The sequence below is a fragment of the Armigeres subalbatus genome, chromosome 2 (genome assembly GCF_024139115.2).
Source record: "Armigeres subalbatus isolate Guangzhou_Male chromosome 2, GZ_Asu_2, whole genome shotgun sequence".
Classification (NCBI taxonomy): domain Eukaryota; kingdom Metazoa; phylum Arthropoda; class Insecta; order Diptera; family Culicidae; genus Armigeres; species Armigeres subalbatus.
Genome location: NC_085140.1, coordinates 139,480,072 through 139,494,599, shown reverse-complemented (window position 1 = coordinate 139,494,599; position 14,528 = coordinate 139,480,072). Strand labels below are relative to the sequence as shown.

Genomic DNA, 14,528 nt, shown 5'->3' with positions numbered 1-14,528 from the left:
GAATAACCGAACGTTTTGACAGCTGTTAGAGCGGATCCGGTGCAGAACTAGGTTCGACCCAGCAATAACCGAAAACGACATTAGTTGTTGTTGGTGACTGGATTTGTTTACTTAGTGATTTTATTATTAATACTAGCTTTATGTACCCGGCCTTGCTCGGAGTTGCCAGTTTAATTCGCAGTTTTTTTCACCATCGGAATTGGAATAGGTCAAAAGGATAATTGTGTTTTCTTATTGATATTTCATCATTTGATTAAAAGAAGGTAGATTACATTTGAAAACATTGACTGATTTTGAAAATGGGATCAAACCCAAAATCGCTTTATTCCGGGCAAACGTCTATTTCTAAAGAAGGAAAACATACACCGATGCCTTATTCCGGAAAAACGTCTATTTTTAAAGAAATGATCACATTTACCGTCCAGAAGGAAACACTTTAATCATTGCTTTTCTCTGGGCAAACCATGATTTCGATGAAGTGTTGAGTTGATCGATCCCTGTCATCTTCGCCTTCTTAAGAAAAGAATGTTTGTTCCAAATTTGGTTGAAATCGGGCAAGGGGTACAGAAGTTATGCTGGAACATTGGATCATTGCATACCTTGCTTTTATTTATTAATCTTGAATCATTATCATATAATTATCATACCTTTTAAAATTTGGAATAAAGGTTACTCGATTATGGATCACTATGCAATTTGATCATTCATAATCATCAATCATTAATCATATCAATCGTTAATCATTAACCATACACATAGTGTGTCAACATTTAATCACGATCGGTAATCGTTAATCATACTCCAACGGGTTTTTTCATTATTCATAATCGTGAATTATTGTCAAAATGAATTTAATCATTAATCATTATCAGTCATCATTTTCAAAAATTATAATTCATTAATCATAATCTTTAATCATAGAGTTGAATGATTTAATCATTTAATCTGCTTAGAATTGGTCCTGGGGGTCAGGAGTTACACTGAATTGCCCGTTTTCTAAAGACAACCGCTTTCCCTTTACCCTTCCTCTTTTCTCAACGGCCATTTCACCCCTTTGTTATCTTCTCCTAGGGATAGAAAATGTGTGTACCAAATTTGGTTGAAATCGGTACAGGGGTTCAGAAGTTACACTAAATTGCCCGTTTTCTGAACAATACCCTCCCTTCAGACCCCTACCCCTTATCCAAATTTCCCTCCCGTACGATCGGCTCCTCATAGTGAATATGTGTACAAAATTTGATTGAAATCGGTCCTGGGGTTGGGAGTTACACTGAGTTGCTCGTTTTCCAAAGACAACACCTCCCTATACCCTCCCTTTTTCCAATGACCATCCCATCCCTTTGTTATCTTTTCCTTATGATGTAGAATGTGTGTACCAAATTTGGTTGAAATCGGTACAGGGGTTCATGATTTACTTTGAATTGCCCGTTTTCTAAACAAAACCCCTCCTCCAGACCCCTCCCCTTTCCCAAATCCCTCCCATATGATTACCTCCTCGTAGTGAATATGTGTACAAAATTTGGTTGAAATCGGTCCTGGGAGTTGAAAGTTACACAGAATTGTTCGTTTTCTGAACAAAACCCTCCCACCACCCTCCCCTTTTCTACATGACCATCCCACCCCTTTGTTAACTTCCTCTGAGGATAGAGAATGTCTGTACCAAATTTGGTTGAAATCGGTCCTGGGAGTTGAAAGTTACACAGAATTGTTCGTTTTCTGAACAAACCCTCCCACCACCCTCCCCTTTCTACATGACCATCCCACCCCTTTGTTAACTTCCTCTGAGGATAGAGAATGTCTGTACCAAATTTGGTTGAAATCGGTCCTGGGAGTTGAAAGTTACACAGAATTGTTCGTTTTCTGAACAAAACCCCTCCCACCACCCTCCCCTTTTCTACATGACCATCCCACCCCTTTGTTAACTTCCTCTGAGGATAGAGAATGTCTGTACCAAATTTGGTTGAAATCGGTCCTGGGAGTTGAAAGTTACACAGAATTGTTCGTTTTCTGAACAAAACCCTCCCACCACCCTCCCCTTTTCTACATGACCATCCCACCCCTTTGTTAACTTCCTCTGAGGATAGAGAATGTCTGTACCAAATTTGGTTGAAATCGGCCAAGTGGTTCAGAAGTAGTTAGCGAACATACATACATAGATTGGTTTTTATATATATAGAATAACAAATTATTCAGAATTTCAACGAATTCACGATAATGCATTTGATTGTTTGATTGGGTTGTTTAATAATGCACGAGAAAGGCACAATCACTGCTAGGTGGTTCAATCTGGGTTTTATAAGCCTCATTTGCAGCACTTGTATCTAATCTGTTTGGGATGCCGAGAAGTAGTGTTCATCACGAATTTACTAATCAATTTACCAATAAACGTGTGAAATATGGAAGGAAAAAAGCTCATGAACTCGAACAGTCACTGCCTCCTTAATAACATTCATTTTCATTTATTTAGTCTACATCTAAACAGATAACACTGAATCAACAATTTGACGCCACAATACACGGTTCGAGGCCGCAACTCTCCATCCTCGAATACGCCCCACGCTCGCCAAGTCGTTTTGCATCTGGTCTGCCCATTTTGCTCGCTGCGCTCCACGCCGTCTCGTACTTGCCGGATCGGAAGCGAACACCATCTTTGCAGGGTTGCTGTCCGGCATTCTTGCAACACGTCCTGCCCATCGTACCCTTCCGGCTTTAGCTACCTTCTGGATACTGGATCGCCGTAGAGTTGAGCGAGCTCGTGGTTCATTCTTCCTCGAGCATTGTCCATGTTTCATGTCCGTAGAGGACAACAGGTCTTATTAGCGTCTTGTACATGTCACATTTGCTGCGGTGGCGAATCTTTTTTGACCGCAGTTTCTTCTGGAGCCCGTAGTAGGCCCGACTTCCACAGACGATGCGCCTTCGTATTTCACGAATTCACTTTTCGGTGGCAAAGTAAAGCTTCATCACGCCTATTGCCTGTCTATTTGTAAAAAATATCGAGAATGAAGCCGTTATAAGATTGTTCATATACCATCATTATAATGTGTGGTATTTTTTATTATTGCTCTTCGAAGTGAGGCATAACAAAATAAAACTGGCACCACGTTCCTAGTTTTGAAAAAACTTCTACTCAGTGAATCCAGCAGTCGATTCCCTACGAATGTCTTGAATACATTGTTTTTCAATAAATGCCTAGCTAGCTAAATGTAAGCGTGGCTACGACTCAGTGTCACGGGGAATGCACCAGAAAAGTATTGTCGAAAAGAAGAAAACTCACCTCATTATCACTGATGAAAAAGGCCTCTGTCTGAGTGCACTACTATTCAAGGCTCCAAGACACGATGTCCGTTGGATCACATGCACATGCGTTAAATCAGTGCGCCAATGCCAGATATGTGACGCGGCACCAAACAAAAAATAGTCAACATGTGATACCACCACGACAGGATATATCTTTGGTTGCCATATCAGTGCGTAAGCCCACCCATCGCGGCAAGATCACATATCCGAGGGGAGGGAACACATTTTTTCAATTTTTTCAAGAATATTATAAAACTAAAAGCGTTTTGTACTTGTACCCTTTTAACGTCAGCAAGATTCAATTTGATTAAATTCTCAAGAATTTGCTGTACTTTGCTAACATCAAGTTGTATTGAAAGAATGGTGAAATCCATCAAAAGAGCGTTTCCCGAACACTCATTATGTTATGCGGTATCATGCGGTACTTCGTCCGTCCAAATCGAGCACCAAGTGCCGAGTGGTGTTGACGCAAGTGCCAAGTCGACAATCTCTCTTCAAACTCGTCGTCCAAGGAATGTTGAGATTCTTTAACTGGGGGGAAGATGTTCGGTCTCGCACCGAAACCAAGTTCAAACATGTTCGAGAGGGAGTGCCGCAGCCGAATCATATCAGTCAAGACTAAAGACACTACTATATATATTTATAGTGTCTTTGCAGCGTACACACCAGTCAAGCAGTTTGACGAACATTGACTCCGCCCCCAAGAAAACGATTTGGTTGCTGCTTTGTAAGGGGCAAGCCAGAGTAAACGCGACGTGCGATGCGACGCGACAGTGAAATTTGACAGCCTGTTGATAATGATTGTTATTCTTTTACGTGAGTCGCGTCGCGTCGCATCGCTTGTCGCGTTTACTCTGGCTTACCCCTAACGTGCGTGATGTTGTTCGAACAACAATTTGACAGTTGGCGGCTCGGTTTGAAAAAATTAAAACGGTTTAATTTTTATTTGAGTTGTCGGGGGCGGAGTCAAGGTTCGCCGAACATGTTTGAGCATTTTTAGTGAGGTTGCACAAACCCCCATATATTTGTTGATGGTTGGTGCTCAAGTTGGCGCTTCAGTCGTTCGTGTGTGATATTGTTGGTCGTGCCGCTGTTGGTAAAACTTGATGGATGTTTGAATAAACGAGAGGTGGAGTCAATGTTGGTCAAACTGCTTGACCGTGTGTACGTTCCATTAGTCAAGACAATTTACAGTCAATCAGCGAAAAGCAGTGGTCATTGCTCAAATATAAAACCGCATACTTGGGCATGTTGGAGTCATTCCAAGTTCAATCGCCAACCTATACACCTCACAGAAGCAGCAGCAGCAGTTTTACCTTAAATTGGAAAAAATAAATTATTATTTTGTAGCGTGGTCGTTGGTGTTTTTCATTCGGATTCCATTCAAGCTTGTGGCTTGGAGGCTCTTTTCAGGACTGCCAAGAGTTTGTTACGGTTGGTTTTATTTTGTTCGAATAGTTGTAAATATTCGATCGAGTCGATCGAGAGGACAGCCTGAAAGTAGGCAATAAAATGTTAGTTGTGATTTGTCCCAAGTTTGTTCCAGACACGGACATCGAAATGTTGATGCCAAATGGCAATAATTGATTCGAGGTGCCCAAATAAAATGTCATGCCAATAGGAAGAAGCGTAGTTTGCTGACGAAAATGATGTCTTTTATCAGAGAGACACGTACCAAACCATAGGATTATATCAAATAGTTAAAACCAATTGGAGGCAAGTGAAGGTTATTCACGTCGCACTTCAGCACGTTACATTTTTACCACAACACACAGCTTCTTCTTTCTTCTTCATTGGCATTACATCCCCCACTGGGACATTGCCGCCTCGCAGCTTAGTGTTCACTAAGCACTTCCACAGTTATTAACTGCAAGGTTTCTAAGCCAAGTTACCATTTTTGCATTCGTATATCATGAGGCTAACACGATGATACTTTTATGCCCAGGGAAGTCGAGACAATTTCCAATCCGAAAATTGCCTAGACCGGCACCGGGAATCGAACCCAGCCACCCTCAGCATGGTCTTGCTTTGTAGCCGCGCGTCTTACCGCACGGCTAAGGAGGGCACACAGCACCACACCACAATTTTATCAACATCCGTGTAACGCGTAGCAATCTGACTACTGACGATGTCTCGAAATATTTTCAAGTCCTCGGCATACACTTCAGACGATTTCAATGCATAGATCGTTGACGAAGAGTACAAAGAGCACAGACACCAAATCTCCACTGATACCACAAGGTCAACCTCCTTTTTTTGAGGTGGTTACAATGGCAGCTGTCCCCTGCTATTAATCTACACTGTACCCCGCCCATATTGGCTTCTATGAGCCTCCCGTTTTTCATCATCACACAGACGTTCCTAAGCGATGTTGATTATGTGGTCACTGTTGTGGACCGTGTTGATGAAAACAAGGATTTGTATAACAGCCCACCCCCATCATTATAAGCACTTAGTATTGTCAAACTACCATCAATAGCATAAACATCACTCTTTTCTTCTTCCTTACATTTAAAAAAATATAAGTTTTTCTGCCACTACTTATCACCTCAGTCACTTCACTCAGTATAATCAATGTAATCGCTCATCCTATTCACCTACTATCATTACGTAAATCTTGGCACAGCCATCGTGATCACCAAAAATATTGCGGTCCAAAATCACCGTTTCGTTCTTTCTTCACTTTCACAACTCCTCCACTATCATAACTCTCTTAAACAGGGAAACCATCCCCTGAAACGGTTTACCGAAAAATCACCTAACGGTCAAAACCAAATTACTAAATCTTCGGAACCACCCTTGTTCAAAATTGCAGTCGTGTCATATGTGTCCGTTGGTTCACATGCACATCCGTATATGTAATCAGTGCGTCAATGCCAAATTGTGACGCGGCATTAAACTAAAATAGTCAACATGTGATACCACCACGACAGGATATGTCTTTGTTTGCTATATCAGTGCTAATGGCGTAAGCCCACACATCGCGGCAAGATCACATATCCGAGAGGAGGGACGACGATGACTCGAAATATTTTCAAGTCTTCTTCATACACTTCAGACGATTTCAATGCATAGACACCAAATCTCCACTGATACCACAAGGTCAACCTTTCTACAGTTTAACTCATTGTTCATTGTTTCATAATGAATGTATACGCCCTCAATCTGGTGACTCGACAAGTCATTATTCGACCTGCATTATGTAAAAATATGACTCTTTTATTTCTTGAAAACCTATTCATAATAAACTGCAAAAACTGTTGCCACTACAAAATATGAGGGACCTTCGTACGCAAAATTTACATAACCATCTTTTTCAGCATCCCAAACGAAACGCATGACTGATTTGAAATCTTGTGAGTTTTTGTCCCCAATCATCACTGACGCCAGCACCCGATACCGTTCGAAGCCGCATTTTTTAACCAAATCTCGCAAGTCGACGCTTAGGTTCTCCGCCATCCGTTTGGCACGCCGCGGATTGTACTTCAGTTGTTCCAACGAAGCATTGAGGTAACGGTCGACGATTAGCTGAACGCGTTCGCGATCGAAAGGATAACGTGAATCCAGCCTATAGTTGTTTTGAAATCTTGGAATCGAGTACTGCGAGAGGAGAGTGTTTTAGAATACTTATTTTTGCCATAAAGAGATCTGTAAGGTAATTACCATCGTACTACGACGACTGGTCCACCGCCTAGTAGTCATCGATGGGAAGCTAAATATACTGCTGAGTATGTTACCCGTTGAAGACTGTCTACGGGACTACAAATAATAATTTGGATGAATATAAAATATTAGGTTGATAAAACTGTACTCACATTTAACGCGAGATCCACGCTGTGTCGAATACCAGGGAAAATTGACTTACGCTGTATATATCGAAATCTAGTAAACGTAAAACGTAAATGTTCAAAAATAAATAGAGAATGTACCCACATAGACTTTGGTTTTATTCCCTCCAACTTGTTCATGAGGCTCCATTATAGCAATTTTCTTCTTTTTAGCCTTTTTATCAGGTAAAACCTGTAAATAAAAGCATTAATGAAGGTAATCGGAAGAGGACATACATCTTAGCAAAAGCATAATTACCGAGTTTGAATCCATCTTGGTTTGGTGTGTCAAGTATTCCACCGTTATCTTGAAGAAAACAAAATCTTCAGGTTCTGCTCAATGCAAACCTAGGTAATATGTATTGCCGTCAAATATCTTCGTTTCTTCAAAGACTACTTGATTGAAATTAATTATTTACGCAGTGTTTCAGAAGTGCGGTTCAGATAGTAGAAGCGTGGGTAGAAGCATATAAGTATATAGGGGAACTGTTCCGTTTTCTATCTCACTGAACATATATTCATCTCATCGCGAAACAAAGAAATACGGCACCAATCTCATCACTTTTTTTTGCTAGCATGCATGTTCACTGCTGAAAAAAATCACAAAAATGAGAAACAAATCAAATACCTTTTCATTGTTTCGTTTTTCGTGGGATGAATATCGGAGCTCTGAAATGAATTCCAGGAGCAGTAACCCTAAGTACTAGAACGCTAGTGGCGCTGTAGTCATTTGAATTATTTTGCTAAATTATGATTCAAAAAGTTTCAATTAGCCATAATTGCATCATGTTGTAGTGCATGTTTGGTTTCATCAAGGATTGATCTTTTCTTCTGACATACGACCCTTTTTGATAACTTCATATAGATTTTGTCCCATCGAAAGTTTGACGCAGGTGTGTTCTTTCAATAACCAACAGCATTCAACAACGAGGAGTTTCAATTATTTTATTATATTTTCCATACCTCTACTGGTTTGTACAATATTTGAGGATTCAGTGATGCTTTAGATCTTTCCTAACCGCTATTGGTTTTGTCTAAATCTGGTTGGGATTGGCAATTTTCGTTGAACAATCTCCACTGAATGCACCTAAGCTAGATGGGATATTTAGAACAACTGATCTGGTTTATTAGTTTAATCTAATCTTTACAGTTAATCCCTTTTGAAGAGTTAACATAAATGTATCAAATAGTACCCGGTATCCTTGGTTTATTCTCAATAACTATTTTTTATAGCTTATCCGATAGTATGAAATCCCTCGTTACAACCAACCATAGAAAACCTAACTGATTACGAAAGTAATCATCGAAAAGGATGAACTTTTTTACTAACTTATCGGTGTGTCTCATAGATACGTGTTTTTGGATTAGCAACAATAAATTACGTTAACTTTATAAATCTGGTTGGTTCCGGTACTTCTAAATATTTTGTCATTAATGTCGGATAATTTAGATGCTGTATCACACTGTTTAGTGTAATCTACTCAGAAACAATTTGTTTTAATTCATATTTTTACCGTCTTTTGGTATGTGCTATATGAACGAGGTGTTGTTATATCTATGACTCATCGATCCCTTCAACACGTAACAATAATAAGACGTTGATTGGAACGGAACATCTTGTCTTTATCTGTGAAAACGCGCATCAAATTTCTTCTAGATAAAGCAGCAAAAGATAAAGATATGATTATAATGGGCCTTCCAGGTAAAACGGGAAATGATTATTATTGCGCAGGAATACCACGACGAAACCCGTTACTGCTTTTTCCGTCTCGATTTCCTGCCATTATTGGTGCGTTACTTGTAGTAACCGGTACGCGGTCATCCCATACTGGCGTGCTCCTTCTCGGTAAATTCTAGCTGAGTAAGCGTTTTTACAACCTCTCCACGATGAGCGGGGGACAGTGCTTGGCACAGACCAACCACCGCATCCAAAGCCACTTCGGGACATTCCTGTAAAGATAAATAATATTATGTTACTTTTGGTTGAATAATACGTCATATCAGCAGTAGGTACGTATTACAAACTTTTCATAGGATTTAGGTATAAACAAAACCCAAGCTCATGAAATTATTTTTATAATTGATTCCTAATTGAAATCTTTTCTTAAACTCACCTCTAAAGCTTTTTGAATTTGGGAGATTATTGCATCCTTCTTGACTGCGTAAATGTTGCGACTGACAGTTGAATCGTTCTTCTTTTGGTTCTCTAACCACTCCACAACGGGTTCGTTGTTTTCCCATAAGTAAGCCTGGTTTCCAGAAAAAAATATTGTTATTATATAAAACCACAGCTGAATGTTACCATAATTACCTCCGTAGCACCTTTGTCTTCGACAAACCACCGTCGAAGCATAGATTTTGCCTGTCCCACCGAAAGGCTATCTTGAGCATCCAAGATTTGTTTAATGAAATACTCTTCGAGCAGTAACCGGCGCATGCGCCAATATAAAAAGCTACGTGAGCTTCGCCATGGTACGATTTCGCTAATGCATCCCTTCTCCAGCATTCGTTCCGGTGTGTCGTGAAGATCTGCGAAATGCACGGCTACCGTGTGGTACACGTGCAACAACGAATTGATTCGTAGCTTGATTTGGTTCTCAAAATCCGCCACCGCGTCCTTATTGCCACCAGCCTCGGCTTGCTTCTTCTTCAGCTGTGGAAACATTATGTAAAGAAAATTAAATTGAATAAGTAAGAATATATTATGGATGAGGTTCATTAAAAAGTTACTTACATCCAGTGTTACGGGGTCAAGCCGCTGAATGGCTTTGATGAGATCCTTATCCTTGAACTTGACTTCTACGATACCTTCAGGTTCCAACACTCCGGCACGAGATTCAGGATCGGCGTAGGTTTCCATGTAGCGCGGATTGATCGTCGGGTCCAGCACTGCCCATGCTCCACCCCGAAGTTCTGCATTTGGAGGCAGGTAAATGATAACCGGTTGTTTGTACTCTCTCAGCCCATCCACAATGTACGCTCCGAACTTGACGATTTGCTCATACATATCTGAAACAATGCATTAAAGGCTATACATTATAACAATTGGCACGAGCGTACTCTGTTCATTAGCTATGAGCAACAACTTTTAGATGCTTGGCAAGACTAGTTTTGGAAGCCGCAAATATTTTAAGAAATTATTATACTTTTGTATTTTGAATTTTTCTCTAGTTGATATAATAAGTAATATATTATTTATTTATTTTTCATGAATTATTCGTTCTTATGAGCAAGGATCGTAATTCTCACTCATTCTCACGAGCAGAGAATGCCCCCTAGACTGGCCCAGCGGGCCTCAGCCTTGTATAGGGAGAAAAAAAGGAGTCGAATTCAAAAGATCGTGCCTTTGGGTGAGAAAATCAATATCTGAAAATTTTAGCTCAATCGCTTGTTGCATAAGCTGGCGCATTTGATTTGCCAAAATGCATATGAAAATACACCTCCATCACTCTTTCGTTTAGGATATTAGTTTGGTATGCCCGATTAGGCTCAGAATTGCAACAAAGGCAGTTGATATGTTAAAGATAAATTCCACAGAACATTATACGACGATTAAATGAACTTTCCGACAAGCTGCATGTCGTTTCGCTCAATATCTATTCTATTCACTTTGAGAAAAGGCACAGACTGGAGTGCGCCAATTATCGAGGAATAACCCTTCTTAATTCGGCGTACAAAATTATGTCCCGTATTCTGTTCAACAGATTGAGATCGCTTGAAAAGTCCTTCCTCGGCGAATACCAAGCAGGTTTTCGTGAGGGTCGATCAACTACGGATCAAATGTTTACTCTGAGACAAATCCTTGATAAATTTCGGGAGTACAACTTGCAGACACATCATCTGTTGATTGATTTCAAGGCGTACGACTCAGTGAAACGGAATGAATTATGGCAAATTATGCTTGAACATGGTTTTCCGGCGAAACTGATACGGCTAATTCGTATAACGTTGGACGGCTTGAAATCAAGTGTAAGGGTTGCGGATGAAATATCGACGTCATTTGTTACTTTAGATGGATTAAAGCAGGGTGATGCACTCTCGAATCTACTGTTCAATATAGCGCTCGAGTGAGCGATTAGGAGAGTTGGCGTGCAAAAAAGCGGTACCTTTATCACAACATCATATGCTCCTTGGATTTGCAGACGATATCGATATTATCGGGATTGATCGCCGTGCCGTGGAAGAGGCTTTTTTGCCTTTTAAGAGGCAGACAGCGAGGATTGGACTCACGATCAATTTCAGAAAAACGAAGTACATGCATGGTCGCTGGCAATCAACGTGGGTGGTGGTAGCATAATGGTGCTGGATGGTAAAAAATTTGAAGTGGTGGAAGAATTTGTGTATCTTGGAACATTAGTGACGTGCGATAAGGATGTTACCCGCGAGCTGAAAAGGCGTATTGCATAGGGCTTATTACGGACTTCGTAACCAGCTCAAGTCCCGTACTCTGCAAACGAAGACAAAATTCGCGCTTAGTATACAGCGCTCTGATTCTTCCGGGGGCTTTATACGGCCATGAAACATGGACGTTAAAGGAGGCGGATCGGAGAGCTTTCGAGTGTTTGAGCGTAAGATGCTGCAGACAATACTCGGCGGTAAACAGGAGAACGGCATCTGGCGGCGTCGCCTGAACCACGAGTTGTACCAGGTGTATAAAGGGCTGGATTTTATTAAGCTTATACAACATGGCAGACTACCGTGGGCTGGTCACGTTGTTCGTATGCCGGAAGAACGTCAAGCGAAGATAATATTTAGTAGAGAACCCGGAAGAGGTCGCAGGCTTCGTGGAAGGCCGCGTACACGATGGCTTTTTGCAGTTGAGGAGGATCTGAGGGCGCTCAATGTTCAGGGCGACTGGAAGCGACTGGCCCAGGATACTCCATTCGGCGTAGGTTCATCGAAGAGCTGTAGCCCATCAAGTATCAAGTAAGTACAAGGTCCGAGCTGAGTAGATTTGGAATTCCATAGCTGTTTCTCCTCACGCTCAAATCAAAAGATACAGTTGAACTGGAGAAGCTTGGGAAGCAATTACGAATGGGAATGTTCGACGTAGGGCCTACTTCCAAGGATATGTACCCGTACTACAGAGGCATACATTTTGTTTGAGGATTTTGTTCTAGTAGCTTCTCAAAATTGTTAATTACCAATGGATTCATTACCTCACAACGTATGAGGAACTTCAGCGATAGTTTCGAGTAACGGTATGTTGGCGGTAACAAGAATGTTTAAAATAAATTTGAACTTACCTTTCTGTCCGCCGGAGAATCCTCGCCAATTGGCCAAGATTATCAGCGGCAGCTCCTCCCGACCAAAGTCCTTAATTGCTTGTGCCGTTTTGTAGGACGAATCCGGGAACCACACCTGACCGGCTTGTTGGAATGTTTTCGCTTCGGAATCGAGATTGGCCGGATCGGCGGGTATCGTCAGTTCGACGGTTCTGGTTTCCACGGCTATTACTCCAACTGGGATGCCACCAAGCTTAGCACGTCCAACGACCACCGTTTTTGCCCAGGGCTCCATCACCTCTGACCATGTGCCACGATCAAAGAAACCGGTTTCCCACTCAGAGGGGTTAGAGGGGTTGACACGACCTGCCAGCATCCACCGCGGATCATACGGTGCTTTGGTTGGCATGAAGTCAATTGGCCGATTAATGGAATCGCTTGCCGATACAATGGGGAGCGTTCCTCCACGGATATCCGGAATGTAAGAGAGCCAATATAGTATTGTGTACACACCATCTAAATCAAGGGCTTCCGTTTTGTGAGTTACGCCGTTATTGTACATAATCTGAATTCCACCCAGCTGATTGTTTGAGGCATACACTTTCCTACCTAACAGCTTATTCAAAGCGGCAAAGCCGGTTAAAATAATATGAGAATTGTCTATCTGTATCACACGCTGCCCAAGTCGCACCAAGTAGGATCCAATACCGATAGTTCTGCAGGTTACCATCGAAATCGTCACCACATCTTCGTATGCTCTAGAAGTTTCACCGGCAATCATACCAGCATATCGCAGGTTCTCCACACCAAGACCATCAGTTTTGCCAATAATGTCGGTGATTTTATAGCGCGGCTCACCTTCGTCCTCAATCAAAATGGCACGGACAGAATTTGTATTGGCTATCTTGCTATAGTCTTCTGTAGTCAAATATAGGTACTTAAATCCTTTTTCTGGTTCATCTGGATCCTCCCATGCAATTTTGAACAGAGATTTGACTTCCTCGGCCAATCCGATGCGAGCTCCACTGTTGACTGAAATGTAGATTCTAGGGCATTTACGTTGTCGAGATAGTTCCGATGCTTTACAGAATAGAAAATCTTCTTGTGGTCCAAACGAGCCAATAAAATATGTCAGATCATTAGCAATCACAACGATTTCACGACCATCCGGGAATTCAGGTGTGGCAAGAACAATTCTCCATGCCACCATGCCAACATTATTTTCTCCAGGTAGTCGTTGAATTTCCTCTAGAGTATCTCCTTTTAGAACCAGTTCGTTACAAACGAGCAATATCTTCTCGGGAATTCGAATATCTTCCGTCGGTCTTGCTTTGGAAAACTCCTTCCACAAGCGTTCAGTCATCTGACGGAACATGTCCGGAATATCATACACATAAGTTGTACCATTCGATTGTGCTTGGAATCGTTTTTGCTGTAAATAATCTTTGGTCATGTAGGGCGACGAAATTGGCAATCCATTTAGTGGACCTTGTCTATTTCCATACGCTTGGAATTTGATCACATGAGATTCTGGATCGGTCACTTCGGTGTACATCGCTATGTCTAGGAAGTAACCTGAATCGTTTGCTATGCATAAACGAACGGAGGTAGTTGGGGATTGAGTTGTCGGTCGAATTACCATTTTAAGTTCGGCTTGTAGTACTCGGAGCTTCCACAAACGAGGACCATAACGCATCACCATTTTGGTAACCGATTCTTCTATTTTTCCCGGATCCATTATAACCGTTGGAACAAAGTTCAGGAAAATGTGGTTACAATCCGTCCGTTTAGCATGAGGGTGAGAAAATGCGACTTCCAGCTCATCCATCGCCTCCAACAAAACACGTTCACCTTCATTCTGAAGATACTCGAACGAAGCTTCTTTGGTAATTAGATCCGAGTGTCGAATGATCGAGCGAATGAAGAAACGGAAATCAGTAACTTCCTGTCCCTTTGGCACCTTGGCGCGACCCAAATAAAGATGCATCTTCTGATTCGCGGTTGGCAGGGCTTCCAAATCATACGTACGCATACGATTCAGTTCCAGCTGGAAAGCACAAGCTGGCTCGAGATGACGATAGATACGATCCTCCTCGAAATTGTCCCGGGCACGGTACGTGAAGAATTTGGGGAATTGACGTCTACGAATAATGAAGTGTATTAGTAAAAATCCGGA

At 41.5% G+C, this 14,528-nt stretch overlaps 2 protein-coding genes across 8 annotated transcripts in view; both read right to left on the bottom strand.

The window, feature by feature from the left end:
• Positions 1-6,424: 6,424 nt before the first annotated feature.
• On the bottom strand, positions 6,425-7,517 carry LOC134215185 (dynein light chain Tctex-type protein 2B-like). Of its 3 annotated transcripts, none has more exons than XM_062694421.1 (5): positions 7,387-7,517; positions 7,230-7,320; positions 7,116-7,166; positions 6,964-7,059; positions 6,425-6,900 (listed from the first exon to the last, which is right to left on the bottom strand). In XM_062694421.1, the coding sequence occupies exons 2-5, from the start codon at positions 7,266-7,268 to the stop codon at positions 6,535-6,537; spliced, it is 552 nt and encodes a 183-aa protein (XP_062550405.1). In that variant the 5' UTR covers positions 7,269-7,320; positions 7,387-7,517; the 3' UTR covers positions 6,425-6,534. The 3 variants fall into 3 exon arrangements, with proteins under 3 accessions (XP_062550405.1, XP_062550404.1, XP_062550403.1); XM_062694420.1 differs by having other exon boundaries at positions 7,116-7,182; positions 7,234-7,320; XM_062694419.1 differs by having other exon boundaries at positions 6,432-6,900; positions 7,234-7,320; positions 7,387-7,516.
• Positions 7,518-8,058: 541 nt separating this feature from the next.
• The window catches only part of LOC134210911 (acetyl-CoA carboxylase), a 92,518-nt gene continuing 86,048 nt past the window's right edge, over positions 8,059-14,528 (bottom strand). For 3 of the 5 annotated variants that reach the window (XM_062687349.1, XM_062687347.1, XM_062687350.1), the window contains 4 exons: positions 12,374-14,493; positions 9,439-10,136; positions 9,242-9,376; positions 8,059-9,077 (listed from right to left, as the gene is read on the bottom strand). In XM_062687349.1, coding sequence (XP_062543333.1) covers positions 8,946-9,077; positions 9,242-9,376; positions 9,439-10,136; positions 12,374-14,493 — 3,085 coding nt within the window. In that variant the 3' untranslated portion in view covers positions 8,059-8,945. The remainder of the gene's footprint in view (positions 9,078-9,241; positions 9,377-9,438; positions 10,137-12,373; positions 14,494-14,528) is intronic. The other 2 variants (XM_062687348.1, XM_062687351.1) reach the window with 1 other exon arrangement.